This window comes from Dendrobates tinctorius, unplaced genomic scaffold, assembly GCF_039654945.1.
Source record: "Dendrobates tinctorius isolate UK_male_01 unplaced genomic scaffold, ASM3965494v1 ptg000236l, whole genome shotgun sequence".
NCBI lineage: Eukaryota > Metazoa > Chordata > Amphibia > Anura > Dendrobatidae > Dendrobates > Dendrobates tinctorius.
This window is the reverse complement of record NW_027361903.1, coordinates 2,994,826-3,009,998: the sequence shown is the minus strand read 5'-3', so window position 1 is coordinate 3,009,998 and position 15,173 is coordinate 2,994,826. Positions and strand designations below refer to the sequence as shown.

The window sequence follows — 15,173 nt, the reverse complement described above, 5'->3', positions numbered from 1 at the left end:
ACCAAGACAACCAGCACAGCAGAGTCCTGCAGACACCGAGGGCTGTGCGCACAGGTCCTGTGATGAGGAGTCAGCGGTCACATGATCTGGGGCCTCAGACAAAGGCCCCTGATCATGTGACCTCTGACTCCTCCCCTCCTGTTACCTCATCACAGGTCCTGTGCGCAGAGAAGAGAGCAGTCTAGCGATGCTGTGAGGGGCTGCAGGGGGTCTCTGGGAGGGCGAGGATGGGGGATGGCGGATTATCTCCTTGCAGTGCGGGAGAGAAAAATCCCGGGACGGTTGGGAGCTACAACCGCTGTGCGGCAGGAAGAACAGGCCAGTGGTCAAGCGGCCAGATAAGCTGGCGCTGCCAGCCCGTGGCCAGCACATGGCAGCGGCCCAGCGGGAAAATGCCCGGTTGGGCAGATTGATCATTATCAATCCGGGCCTGGGCAGATCGGAGGGGTGTAAATACTTTCTACGCTCCGTGTATCTGGGTGTAAGTCGCCCTATAAATATCCAGCACGGCACTCGCGGCCTTGTACGCACGGCATCAGCGCGGCGGCCGACCTGTGATCCGGCGATCTGGGCAGTGCGCTCCTCCGCTGTATAGAGAACATCCATCAGTTTCGGCCTCCAGTCATTAGCCACAATCTGAAGGCTCAAACTGATTGCTCGGCATTTCCTGAGAAAAAGCCATTTCCTCTGCGTCCTGCAAATCGCTGGTTTACAAAATGCAGCCGGAGCGAATTAATCTGGGGCCGCGCAGTTTGACCTGTGCTAAACCCTTCACCCCGGGATTTATCGTCCTTAGGGCCTGTACACAAAGAATGCAATTTACTTCTCCGCCAAGCGAGTTCTGTTACAATGTGCCGGTGGCCTGGACTCACTGGGCCTGACAGGAGCCTCCACGTGACCCACCGCCTGCTCCGCCACCTGCGCGGCGTATAGAGGCGGCCCGGCCGGCAAATAGCAGGATTATCAAATTACATTTTTATAGATTTCCTGGCTCTGATGTCCTGGGTGCCCTCATTTTTATATCCCAGTGTCCCTGTAGTCCTCATATGTGTACTGTCTGTCCTCCTTTGTGGCCCCGGGTGTCCTGTCTGTCCTCCTTTGTCGCCCCGGGTGTCCTGCCTGTCCTCCTTTGTCGCCCCGGGTGTCCTGCCTGTCCTCCTTTGTCGCCCCGGGTGTCCTGCCTGTCCTCCTTTGTCGCCCCGGGTGTCCTGCCTGTCCTCCTTTGTAGCCCCGGGTGTCCTGCCTGTCCTCCTTTGTGGCCCCGGGTGTCCTGCCTGTCCTCCTTTGTGGCCCCGGGTGTCCTGTCTGTCCTCCTTTGTGGCCCCGGGTGTCCTGTCTGTCCTCCTTTGTGGCCCCGGGTGTCCTGGCTGTCCTCCTTTTGTGGGCCCCTGTGTCCTGGCTGACCTCTTTCGTGGCCCCGGTTGTCCTGGCTGACCTTTTTTGTGGCTCCAGGTGTCCAGACTGTTTTCCTTTGTTGCCCCGAATGTCCTGGCTCTCCTCCTTTGTGGCCCCGAGTGTTTTGGCTGTCATCCTTTGTGGTCCCATGTACCCTGGTTGTCTTCCATATTGGGCCCGTGTGTCCTGGCTGACCTCCTTTGTGGGCCCGTGTGTCCTGGCTGACCTCCTTTGTGGGCCCGTGTGTCCTGGCTGACCTCCTTTGTGGGCCCGTGTGTCCTGGCTGACCTCCTTTGTGGGCTTGTGTGTCCTGACTGACCACCATTGTGGGCCCGTGCGTCCTGGCTGACCTCCTTTGTGGGCCCGTGCGTCCTGGCTGTCCTCCTTTGTGGGCCCGTGTGTCCTGGCTGACTTCCTTTGTGGGCCCGTGTGTCCTGGCTGACCTCCTTTGTGGGCCCGTGCGTCCTGGCTGACCCCCATTGTGGGCCCGTGCGTCCTGGCTGACCCCCATTGTGGGCCCGTGCGTCCTGGCTGACCACCATTGTGGGCCCGTGCGTCCTGGCTGACCACCATTGTGGGCCCGTGCGTCCTGGCTGACCACCATTGTGGGCCCGTGCGTCCTGGCTGACCACCATTGTGGGCCCGTGCGTCCTGGCTGTCCTTTGTGGGCCCGTGCGTCCTAGCTGTCCTCCTTTGTGGGCCCGTGCGTCCTGGCTGTCCTCCTTTGTGGGCCCGTGCGTCCTGGCTGTCCTCCTTTGTGGGCCCGTGCGTCCTGGCTGTCCTCCTTTGTGGGCCCGTGCGTCCTGGCTGTCCTCCTTTGTGGGCCCGTGCGTCCTGGCTGACCTCCTTTGTGGGCCCGTGCGTCCTGGCTGACCTCCTTTGTGGGCCCGTGCGTCCTGGCTGACCTCCTTTGTGGGCCCGTGCGTCCTGGCTGACCTCCTTTGTGGGCCCGTGCGTCCTGGCTGACCTCCTTTGTGGGCCCGTGCGTCCTGGCTGACCTCCTTTGTGGGCCCGTGCGTCCTGGCTGACCTCCTTTGTGGGCCCGAGCGTCCTGGCTGACCTCCTTTGTGGGCCCGTGCGTCCTGGCTGACCTCCTTTGTGGGCCCGTGCGTCCTGGCTGTCCTCCTTTGTGGGCCCGTGCGTCCTGGCTGACCTCCTTTGTGGGCCCGTGCGTCCTGGCTGACCTCCTTTGTGGGCCCGTGCGTCCTGGCTGACCTCCTTTGTGGGCCCGGGTGTCCTGCCTGTCCTCCTTTGTGGGCCCGGGTGTCCTGTCTGTCCTCCTTTGTGGGCCCGGGTGTCCTGTCTGTCCTCCTTTGTGGGCCCGGGTGTCCTGTCTGTCCTCCTTTGTGGCCCCGGGTGTCCTGTCTGTCCTTTGTGGCCCCGGGTGTCCTGTCTGTCCTCCTTTGTGGCCCCGGGTGTCCTGTCTGTCCTCCTTTGTGGCCCCGGGTGTCCTGTCTGTCCTCCTTTGTGGCCCCGGGTGTCCTGGCTGCCCTCCTTTTGTGGGCCCCTGTGTCCTGGCTGACCTTTTTTGTGGCTCCAGGTGTCCAGACTGTTTTCCTTTGCTGCCCCGAATGTCCTGGCTCTCCTCCTTTGTGGCCCCGAGTGTTTTGGCTGTCATCCTTTGTGGTCCCATGTGTCCTGGTTGTCTTCCATATTGGGCCCGTGTGTCCTGGCTGACCTCCTTTGTGGGCCCGTGTGTCCTGGCTGACCTCCTTTGTGGGCTCGTGTGTCCTGGCTGACCTCCTTTGTGGGCCCGTGCGTCCTGGCTGACCTCCTTTGTGGGCCCGGGTGTCCTGCCTGTCCTCCTTTGTGGGCCCGGGTGTCCTGTCTGTCCTCCTTTGTGGCCCCGGGTGTCCTGTCTGTCCTTTGTGGCCCCGGGTGTCCTGTCTGTCCTCCTTTGTGGCCCTGGGTGTCCTGTCTGTCCTCCTTTGTGGCCCCGGGTGTCCTGTCTGTCCTCCTTTGTGGCCCCGGGTGTCCTGGCTGTCCTCCTTTTGTGGGCCCCTGTGTCCTGGCTGACCTTTTTTGTGGCTCCAGGTGTCCAGACTGTTTTCCTTTGCTGCCCCGAATGTCCTGGCTCTCCTCCTTTGTGGGCCCGAGTGTTTTGGCTGTCATCCTTTGTGGTCCCATGTGTCCTGGTTGTCTTCCATATTGGGCCCGTGTGTCCTGGCTGACCTCCTTTGTGGGCCCGTGTGTCCTGGCTGACCTCCTTTGTGGGCTCGTGTGTCCTGGCTGACCTCCTTTGTGGGCTCGTGTGTCCTGGCTGACCTCCTTTGTGGGCTCGTGTGTCCTGACTGACCACCATTGTGGGCCCGTGCGTCCTGGCTGACCTCCTTTGTGGGCCCGTGCGTCCTGGCTGTCCTCCTTTGTGGGCCCGTGCGTCCTGGCTGACATCCTTTGTGGGCCCGTGTGTCCTGGCTGACCTCCTTTGTGGGCCCGTGCGTCCTGGCTGACCACCATTGTGGGCCCGTGCGTCCTGGCTGACCACCATTGTGGGCCCGTGCGTCCTGGCTGACCACCATTGTGGGCCCGTGCATCCTGGCTGTCCTCCTTTGTGGGCCCGTGCGTCCTGGCTGTCCTCCTTTGTGGGCCCGTGCGTCCTGGCTGACCACCATTGTGGGCCCGTGCGTCCTGGCTGACCACCATTGTGGGCCCGTGCATCCTGGCTGACCTCCTTTGTGGGCCCGTGCGTCCTGGCTGACCACCATTGTGGGCCCGTGCATCCTGGCTGACCTCCTTTGTGGGCCCGTGCGTCCTGGCTGACCTCCTTTGTGGGCCCGTGCGTCCTGGCTGACCTCCTTTGTGGGCCCGTGCGTCCTGGCTGACCTCCTTTGTGGGCCCGTGCGTCCTGGCTGACCTCCTTTGTGGGCCCGTGCGTCCTGGCTGACCTCCTTTGTGGGCCCGTGCGTCCTGGCTGACCTCCTTTGTGGGCCCGTGCGTCCTGGCTGACCTCCTTTGTGGGCCCGTGCGTCCTGGCTGTCCTCCTTTGTGGGCCCGTGCGTCCTGGCTGACCTCCTTTGTGGGCCCGTGCGTCCTGGCTGACCTCCTTTGTGGGCCCGTGCGTCCTGGCTGTCCTCCTTTGTGGGCCCGTGCGTCCTGGCTGACCTCCTTTGTGGGCCCGTGCGTCCTGGCTGTCCTCCTTTGTGGGCCCGTGCGTCCTGGCTGTCCTCCTTTGTGGGCCCGTGCGTCCTGGCTGTCCTCCTTTGTGGGCCCGTGCGTCCTGGCTGTCCTCCTTTGTGGCCCCGGGTATCCTGGCTGACCTCCTTTGTGGGCCCGTGCGTCCTGGCTGACCTCCTTTGTGGGCCCGTGCGTCCTGGCTGTCCTCCTTTGTGGGCCCGTGCGTCCTGGCTGTCCTCCTTTGTGGGCCCGTGCGTCCTGGCTGTCCTCCTTTGTGGGCCCGTGCGTCCTGGCTGACCTCCTTTGTGGGCCCGTGCGTCCTGGCTGACCTACTTTGTGGGCCCGTGTGTCCTGGCTGTCCTCCTTCGTGGCCCCGTGCGTCCTGGCTGTCCTCCTTTGTGGGCCCGTGCGTCCTGGCTGTCCTCCTTTATGGGCCCGTGTGTCCTGGCTGACCTCCTTTGTGGGCCCGTGTGTCCTGGCTGTCCTCCTTTGTGGGCCCGTGTGTCCTGGCTGTCCTCCTTCGTGGCCCCGGGTGTCCTGGCTGTCCCCCTTTGCCAACCCTTGGTGTGGAGGCCACACTTGCTTCACGACCGCCTATTAATCTTCCTGTTATTTTTCCGTCTTCCCTGCGGCGATCGCAACTCTTTATAATAATCCACGATGTGCGTTCTCTGCTAGTAATAATTTAGCGCAGCGCACATTCCGCGCCTGCACCGCACGCTCCGCACCGCACGCTCCATGTCTGCACCGCTCCCTCCGCGCCTGTGTACGCTCCACTCCTGCACTACTCCCTCTGCTCCTGTACCGCTCCCACCATCATGTCGTAACCATGATTTACCCTCTGAAAATGAACACGTTAACAGTGAAAGAAACGTTAACCCTTAACACAGAGCACAAAGCTCCTTGTTCTGATGGTTTGTTACAATGTATCAGTCTGGAGTCCAGGAAGAGGATTGTCTGGAATGGATACAACTGTACCAAAGCATCAGCTGTGAGAAATATCAGATCAAGACTAGAGGAGTTTAAAGAGAACCTGTCAGTGGACTAACGCTGACCTGAGGCCGGTGCTCGACTGCAGACAGGTGCGTTGTTTTCGCCCCGCTCCCAGTGATTGACAGGTGTCTGCCGTCTATACATCAGCAGACTTGTCAACCATCTGCAGCAGTGCGAGGAGAAGCCATAGGGACCATAGAGAGAGGAGACCGGAACGACAAAGCCGCAGCCGGATCTTCTACCTACATTCTCTATGAAATACTGTAGCATTTCAGAGGATAACACGTCTGGCTGCACTCAAGCTCCGGGCTCTGCCTCGTGGCTACGGTCGTGCTCCAAGCTCTCTCTTGTGGCTACGGTCGTGCTCCAAGCTCTGCCTTGTGGCTACGGTCGTGCTCCGGGCTCTGCCTCGTGGCTGCGGTCGTCCTCCAGGCTCTGCCTCGTGGCTACGGTCGAGCTCCGGGATCTGCCTCGTGGCTGCGGTCGTCCTCCAGGCTCTGCCTTGTGGCTGCGGTCGTCCTCCAGGCTCTGCCTCGTGGCTACGGTCGTACTCCGGGCTCTGCCTCATGGCTGCGGTCGTGCTCCGGGCTCTGCCTCGTGGCTACGGTCGTGCTCCGGGCTCTGCCTCGTGGCTACGGTCGTGCTCCGGGCTCTGCCTCGTGGCTACGGTCGTGCTCCGGGCTCTGCCTCGTGGCTACGGTCGTGCTTCAAGCTCTGCCTTGTGGCAACGGTCGTGCTTCAAGCTCTGCCTCGTGGCTACGGTCGTGCTCCGGGCTCTGCCTCGTGGCTGCGGTCGTGCTCCGGGCTCTGCCTCGTGGCTGCGGTCGTGCTCCGGGCTCTGCCTCGTGGCTGCGGTCGTGCTCCGGGCTCTGCCTCGTGGCGGTGGTTGTGCCAGGACACACAAAGCCACAATGGACAGTATGTAGTACTTTGCGGTGCGGAGTCTCATCCTCCTTTTTATACTGTCTGATGGGTGTGTAGTACTTTGCGGTGCAGAGTCTCATCCCCCTCTCTGTACTGTCTGATGGGTATGTAGTACTTTGCGGTGCGGAGTCTCATCCTCCTCTCTATACTGTCTGATGGGTATGTAGTACTTTGCGGTGCAGAGTCTCATCCTCTCCTCTCTATACTGTCTGATGGGTATGTAGTACTTTGCGGTGCAGAGTCTCATCCTCCTCTCTATACTGTCTGATGGGTATGTAGTACTTTGTGGTGCGGAGTCTCATCCTCCTCTCTATACTGTCTGATGGGTATGTAGTACTTTGCGGTGCGGAGTCTCATCCTCTCCTCTCTATACTGTCTGATGGGTATGTAGTACATTGCGGTGCGGAGTCTCCTCCTCCTCTCTATACTGTCTGATGGGTATGTAGTACTTTGCGGTGCAGAGTCTCATCCTCCTCTCTATACTGTCTGATGGGTATGTAGTACTTTGCGGTGCAGAGTCTCATCCTCCTCTCTATACTGTCTGATGGGTATGTAGTACTTTGCGGTGCAGAGTCTCATCCTCCTCTCTATACTGTCTGATGGGTATGTAGTACTTTGCGGTGCAGAGTCTCAATCCTCCTCTCTATACTGTCTGATGGGTATGTAGTACTTTGCGGTGCAGAGTCTCATCCTCCTCTCTATACTGTCTGATGGGTATGTAGTACTTTGCGGTGCAGAGTCTCATCCTCCTCTCTATACTGTCTGATGGGTATGTAGTACTTTGCGGTGCAGAGTCTCATCCTCCTCTCTGTTCTCTTGCAGCCTGTGAATGTAATGGACACGCCAGTATCTGTGAGATGCAGACCGGGAAATGCCACTGCACCACCAAGGGGATCAAAGGAGACCACTGCCAGCTGTGAGTACCCCCATCATTGTGTGCTATCACTCTTGGACTACTCCCCATTATCCCGAACCTTCAAAAGACCCTCACAAATCCAAATCACTACAGAGTACCAAAAATGTACATGGTCATACTCCAATCACATCTAGAGCTGCAGTCACATAACAAGACCTTGCCTGTTAGCATTGTAATGATCCCATGTTACCGCTCACAGAATAGTGAGTGCAGCTCTGGAGGTGACTGGAGGTTAGGACATGATGTAACAGCAGAATAGTGACTGCAGCTCTGGAGGTGACTGGAGGATAAGACATGAAGTAACAGCAGAATAGTGAGTGCAGCTCTGGAGCTCAAGACATGATGTAACAGCAGAATAGTGAGTGCAGCTCTGGAGGATAAGGCATGAAGTAACAGCAGAATAGTGAGTGCAGCTCTGGAGGTGACTGGAGGATAAGGCATGATGTAACAGCAGAATAGTGAGTGCAGCTCTGGAGGTGACTGGAGGATAAGACATGATTTAACAGCAAAATAGTGAGTGCAGCTCTGCAGGTGACTGGAGGATAAGACATGATGTAACAGCAGAATAGTGAGTGCAGCTCTGGAGGTGACTGGAGGATAAGCTGTATGGTTCTCAGTCCTCTGCTCGCCTCTTGTGATCTTAGGTGTACTCTCGCCCGTCTCCCCCTCCTGACATCCCCAGGTCGGTGTGAGCTGTGGGGGCTTCTCTCTCTCTCCCCAGAAGGGTTGCGCCGGCCTCACACGTCGCAGGCAGCGAGCGGTACTAACACCCCGTCTGATGAGCGATGTATAATTAATATGATGAAATGACTGCTCACAGTTTTGTGGCTGCCCCCGGCGAGTAACACGTGGGCGGAAAAAAATCCCCAAAAAGTAAAACGCCAGAACCATTCCACATAATCTTATCCGGTAGAATCTCCCCGGACGGGAACAGAGGAGAAATGGCGGCAATCAGAGATTCAGCCGTGGAAACGGTCGGAGCGAGATCTTAGGAAGGTCGTTACAGACATGAAATTCTGACTGACCGCGACCACCAGCGCCCAAGACACCGCGGGAAGGACGGCGGTGCCCGAGACACCCCCTGACAGACGGCGGTACCGGAGGCACCCCCGACAGACGGCGGTACCAGAGGCACCCCCTGACAGACGGCGGTACCGGAGGCACCCCCTGACAGACGGCGGTACCGGAGGCACCCCCTGACAGACGGCGGTACCGGAGGCACCCGATAACAGACGGCGGTACCGGAGGCACCCCCTGACAGACGGCGGTACCGGAGGCACCCGATAACAGACGGCGGTACCGGAGGCACCCCCTGACAGACGGCGGTACCGGAGGCACCCGATAACAGACGGCGGTACCGGAGGCACCCGATAACAGACGGCGGTACCGGAGGCACCCGATAACAGACGGCGGTACCGGAGGCACCCGATAACAGACGGCGGTACCGGAGGCACCCCCTGACAGACGGCGGTACCGGAGGCACCCCCTGACAGACGGCGGTACCGGAGGCACCCCCTGACAGACGGCGGTACCGGAGGCACCCCCTGACAGACGGCAGTACCGGAGGCACCCGATAACAGACGGCGGTACCGGAGGCACCCGATAACAGACGGCGGTACCGGAGGCACACGATAACAGACGGCGGTACCGGAGGCACCCCCTGACAGACGACGGTACCGGAGGCACCCGATAACAGACGGCGGTACCGGAGGCACCCGATAACAGACGGCGGTACCGGAGGCACCCGATGACAGACGGCGGTACCGGAGGCACCCGATGACAGACGGCGGTACCGGAGGCACCCGATGACAGACGGCGGTACCGGAGGCACCCCATAACAGACGGCGGTACCGGAGGCACCCTATAACAAACGGCGGTACCGGAGGCACCCCATAACAGACGGCGGTACCGGAGGCACCCCATAACAGACGGCGGTACCGGAGGCACCCCATAACAGACGGCGGTACCGGAGGCACCCCATAACAGACGGCGGTACCGGAGGCACCCCATAACAGACGGCAGCACCTCACATTACTGTCCATCCACTGCAAAGAAAAAATGCTGGAAATTGTCTGATTTTCCAGCCTGAAATGGCTGACAACAGAAAGCAATAGAAAGCATTCATTCATGTAGCACATAGGGAAAGGATGCGCAGCATTCACAGTGCAGCAGCTGAAATCCCCCAGCATTCCCTTCTTGTTCAGTATCTGCTCGGACCTTGTGCCGCCGGCCCACAGAGCTGACAATCTACCGGACACCACCTCCTTCAGTCACTGAGGGGCAGAATCCGCCGTGCGAGCAGTTACGCGCCATGAGAGCGATCAGCAAGACGCATTTATTAGCAGGTTATTATAGGAGGTGAGGAAAGTCGCGGGTTTGGTGCCGAGCGTCGGCTTTTTATAGGCGCCAAGTCTGAACTCGTTGCTAAATACGGTAATGATAGAATAACGTCCCCCCGAGACTCGAGAAGTGATGACAATGTGATCCTGGAGCCTCCTGGGAGAGCTGAGGAGCTGGCGCAATGTGTCAGAGAGGCGCCATAGATCGTGGTGGGGCCCCAGGGCAGAACGGGAAGGGCCCCTTGTCTTTTTATAGACCAGTCTCTCCCCATTGCAATACAGCCATAGAGTGCCCATGTGCTGCCATATAGTGAGCACATAACACTGCCATACTGCGCACCAGAGCTGGAGTCATGGCGTGTATGGCCCCATCGTGGGTGTCTGACCCCCGGGCAGAGGAGAAGGAAATATAGTGCCGCTCAGCAGCTCCGATATCATCACTGGGCAGACCATGTAATAATGAAAGGAAACCAAGTAACAGAACTGCATCAGTGTGTATCCTGCCCCCAGCGGCTGATACCAGCGTGACGATGCTTACGTGAGTCATCACATGTCACTCCAGCTCTGCGACATTATCCTGATTCCCGGTCTCTATGTGAGATAGCAGTACACGGGATGCAGTGAGGAGGCAGAGGAAAAGTTTACAGGGGATACTCCACGCAGGGAGATAATGGGTTCTGAAGGGAGTATAACTGTGTATTCTATCAGGGTAAGAACAATGGTTCATGAAACGGGGAAACTTACCAGTCTGTTGGTTTCCGGGCTGTGAAAGCTTGTACTCCCACGGTGGCGCCCACGCAAGTGACACGGGAAGTCTCTGGCGTGATTCTGAAGAAAGTTGAGGCACTGTCTCCCGACGAAAGCGGCGTATCCTGGCTCTCCTAGGCGAGGCCCTGCGTTCCCGGGGTGATGTATGTGATGGGGCACAGTCTGCGGAACCGCCGGAGCATGAGGCATGTGATGACTCCTGGAGTGGACCCTCTGGGTCGTAGCACCAACCCACCCAGGGCGAGCTGACCTAGTGAGGACCACCCCCTATACAGGGAGTGTCAGGGGCAAGCCCTAGGGGGTAAGGTACCACGACTGCTGGAACCGGGTAGCCGGCTCACAGGAGACACGAATGAGTGTGTCTGCAGGATGCAACTGGAAGTATGCAGAAAACAGGAGTGTGCAAAGCGTGGACACAGGGGCTCGCAGGGTATAGGACAGTACAGGGCAAGTGTACGGAAGCACGGAGGGTACAGGACAATACAGGGTGTATGCATGGGAGTGCGCTAGATACTGGATAGTGCAAGGCGAAAACACGGGAGCACGTATGGCGTGCAGTGGCTAACACGCCCGAGTGCGGGCAAAGCAGGGCACATGCACAGGAGCACAAGGTTAAACAGAGTGCATGCTGGGAAGCACCCCAGAGTACAGGGTTAGGCAGAGCGCGTGCTGGGAAGCACGTCTGAGTGCAAGGCAAGACAGATTGGGTGCAGAGATATAGGACTAGGGCAGAACACGAGCAAAGAAGCACAACAGGGCACAGTATAGATGAGGGTGTGCTAGGAAGCATGGCAAGGCAGAGTACAGGAATGGAGCATGTGCTAGGAAGCATGGCAAGGCAGAGTACAGGAACGGAGCGTGTGCTGGGAAGCACGGCAAGGCAGAGTACAGGAACAGAGCATGTGCTAGGAAGCACGGCAAGGCAGAGTACAGGAACGGAGCGTGTGCTAGGAAGCACGGCAAGGCAGAGTACAGGAACGGAGCGTGTGCTAGGAAGCACGGCAAGGCAGAGTACAGGAACGGAGCGTGTGCTAGGAAGCACGGCAAGGCAGAGTACAGGAACGGAGCGTGTGCTAGGAAGCACGGCAAGGCAGAGTACAGGAACGGAGCGTGTGCTAGGAAGCACGGCAGAGTACAGGAACGGAGCGTGTGCTAGGAAGCACGGCAAGGCAGAGTACAGGAACGGAGCGTGTGCTAGGAAGCACGGCAGAGAACAGGAACGGAGCATGTGCTAGGAAGCACGGCAGAGTACAGGAACGGAGCGTGTGCTAGGAAGCACGGCAAGGCAGAGTACAGGAACGGAGCGTGTGCTAGGAAGCACGGCAGAGTACAGGAACAGAGCGTGTGCTAGGAAGCACGGCAGAGTACAGGAACGGAGCGTGTGCTAGGAAGCAAGGCAGAATACAGGAATGGAGCGTGTGCTAGGAAGCACGGTGTCATGTCCGCCATGTCTCTTTTGCCTCATGACCCCTGGAGCGGTATGCACGCGCATCTCATGTCTGCTATCCTGCATGTTCCCTAGAGCAGTGTGCACACTCACCTCATGACTGTTTGGCTGCAAGATGCCTGCATTTCTGCTATGCCTTCTCTGATCATCTCTGTGTTCCAAGAACCCCTGATCATGTGTCCTCCTAGGTTCCGGCACTGTCTGGTTCTACAATCATCTCTTCATGTCTGGAATCCCTGGTCATGTGGCTGCTCTCTGTGATCCTGGAGGATCTGAACTGGAAGTTCTCCCCTGGGCCTGACCCGGAAGTGGAGGTGCTAATGCCCTATATCGGACTGCCTCTCCCTATGGTCAGGGCCTGAGTATCGTGTTGCTTCCCTGCATGGCTGCTTGGCCTGCTGGGTCGCTCCTGTAGTCTGTGCCCCTGCACTTTGCTCTGTCGTGCATCTCTGCACACACTCTGTTCTTGTACTCTGCCTCTTGTCTCGTGCCATGTCTTATGCTGTCTCTCGTGCCATGTTTGTCCTTGCCTTGCTTTGCCTTGTAGCACTTCCACTGTTCTCTGCCTTACCCTGTTTCGCCATGTCTAGTCTTTGCTATTCTGAGCCTTGTAGTACTTCTCATGTTTCTTGTCTCTGCCTGGTTTTCCGAACTCTGCCCTTTGGTGCTCTCTTGCACATTTCCATGTCTAGTCTCAAGGCTCTGCCTTGACCCAGCTCTGGGCTTCGGCCTACGCTCCGCTGCTAGCTCTGTTCTTGCTCCGTGTTTCTGCCTAAGTTTCTGCTCCGTGTTCCGTACTCTGCCTAAGCTCTGCCTGGTTTCTTGTCTTGCTTTGCTTTGTTGCTTCGTGTACCCTTTGCATGTGCCTGGCCTTCCTAGCCTCCTGCTTGTGCCTCAGCCGTGCCCGCCTGCTTGTGCCTCAGCCGTGCTCGTCGGTCAGTGACAGCTGTGTCGCCTGCTATGCCCCAGCCGGGTTCGCTGGAGTCTTACCCGTCTGTTTGTGCTGCAGCCCGTCCAGCTATCCAGTGCCACAGCCGTGCTCTCTGTGCTTCCTTGCACTCACGCTGTCTCTGCACTGTGCTCTCCGTGCTTCTCTTAGCACGCGCAGGCCCTAGCCTGCCCTTGGCATACCTCCCCGTGCTTCTATAAAAGTACGCGCAGGTCTTGCTATGTACCCTGTCGTGCCCTCTCGCACATACAGGTCCTTGCTCTGAACCTGTCCCTGGCATGCCCCTCGGCATGCGCAAGCCTCCGTCCTTGAACCTGATCCTGGCGTGTCTCTCTGCACGCGCAGGACTCTGCCTTGAACCCTGACCCTGGCGTGTCTCTCTGCACGCGCAGGACTCTGTCTTGAACCTTGACCCTGGCGTGTCTCTCTGCACGCGCAGGACTCTGCCTGGAACCTGACCCTGGCGTGTCTCTCTGCACGCGCAGGACTCTGCCTTGAACCCTGACCCTGGCGTGTCTCTCTGCACGCGCAGGACTCTGCCTTGAACCCTGACCCTGTTGTGTCTCTCTGCACGCGCAGGACTCTGTCTTGAACCTTGACCCTGGCGTGTCTCTCTGCACGCGCAGGACTCTGCCTGGAACCTGACCCTGGCGTGTCTCTCTGCACGCGCAGGACTTTGCCTTGAACCTGATCCTGGCGTGTCTCTCTGCACGCGCAGGACTCTGCCTTGAACCTGATCCTGGCGTGTCTCTCTGCACGCGCAGGACTCTGCCTTGAACCCTGACCCTGGCGTATCTCTCTGCACGCGCAGGACTCTGTCTTGAACCTTGACCCTGACGTGTCTCTCTGCACGCGCAGGACTCTGCCTGGAACCTGACCCTGGCGTGTCTCTCTGCACGCGCAGGACTTTGCCTTGAACCTGACCCTGGCGTGTCTCTCTGCACGCGCAGGACTCTGCCTTTTACCTTGTGCCTTGGCGTGTCTCTACACACACACCCTATATTGTTTGTTGAACTTTGAACCCTGGCGGGTCCCCTACACACGCACCTTGCTTTGCACCTTGCTTTGAACCCTGGCATGTCCCCTACACACGCACCCTGCCTTGCACCTTGCCCTGGACCCTGGTGTGCCCCTAGCACGCACCCTGCCTAGAATCCTGCCTTGGACCTCAGCGTGTTCCCTAACACGCACCGTGCCTGGAGATCTGTCGTGCCTCCTTGCCTGAACCCTGGTTTGCCTGCCGGATGCCCGGAACCTGCCGATCGCTGCCAGAGATCGTAAGCCTGATGACTGCGGCCTGATGTCCGGAGCCTGATGCCCTGATCATGTCGATCGTTGCCAGATGTCCGGAGTCCGATGCCAGCATGCCTTTGCCTACCATCTTGCACGTACCATGTCTTGGACCTTGGCGTGCGCTGCACGCACCTTGCTATGTGTTCCCTGTGTGTTTACGTTTTGCACCTGTTGTTACCCTGAACTGTTCCGTAATGAAGTTATCTTGAACCTACGTCTTGTCTCGCCTTGTCTTGCTTCCGTGAGCCGGCCGTCTGGTCCCAGCTGTCGTGGTGGCTCACCCCCTTGGTCTTGCCCCTGACACTCCCTGTATAGGGGGTGGCTTCTCACAAGGTCAGCTCGCCCTAGGTGGGTGGGTGCCACGGCCCAGAGGGTCCACTCTCTAAAGAAAAACGACTCAGCGTAAGCTGACGCTCGTCACACACGGCAAGGCAGAATACAGGAACGGAGCGTGTGCTAGGAAGCGCGACAGAGCACAAGGCAGGGGACCCGAATACAGCGCACAGCTAAGCAAGGACCAAACAGGCCAAGCCAGGAATCACAACAATAATCAGGCACCTGCCATAGGAAGAGGTAGCCTGATATAGGGCATGAGCGCTGTGACTTCCGGGTCAGGTCCTCCAGGACCATAGAGATGACGTGGCTGCAGTCAGAGCCGAGAAGAGCGAGCATGCGCATTAGCAACATAGTGCAACCATGGGACTAGGTGCGAGAGGTGCGCATGCGCACCCGACGGGACACCAGTAGTGGTGACGTCGGGCACAGGGGCCCCGGCCCCAGGTAAGAGCGGCGTGATACGGCAGCTCAGCGGTGGAGGCGGGGGTGAAGCTGTCCGGCTCTGTACGAATCACCAGGTCATTTCTTAGGCCGTTCGCCCGCGGCAATCAGCAGAACTGTGCAGGACGGATTCTCGGTGACGGCACACAGCTACTTGTTGCTCACAGTCAATGTGCACATAGGCCGCGGAACTACAGCGCGGGCCTGAGCTATCGTGTCGCTCCAAGGAGAGTGAGTCAACCTTCTCCTGCTGCGCGC

General features: G+C 58.8%; 1 protein-coding gene across 2 annotated transcripts in view; it reads left to right on the top strand.

Annotated features, from left to right (window-relative positions):
* The window catches only part of ATRNL1 (attractin like 1), a 775,749-nt gene that overhangs the window by 356,176 nt on the left and 404,400 nt on the right, over nucleotides 1-15,173 (top strand). For both annotated transcript variants that reach the window (XM_073556584.1, XM_073556585.1), the window contains one exon: nucleotides 7,249-7,342. In XM_073556584.1, the coding sequence (XP_073412685.1) occupies nucleotides 7,249-7,342 (94 nt within the window). The remainder of the gene's footprint in view (nucleotides 1-7,248; nucleotides 7,343-15,173) is intronic.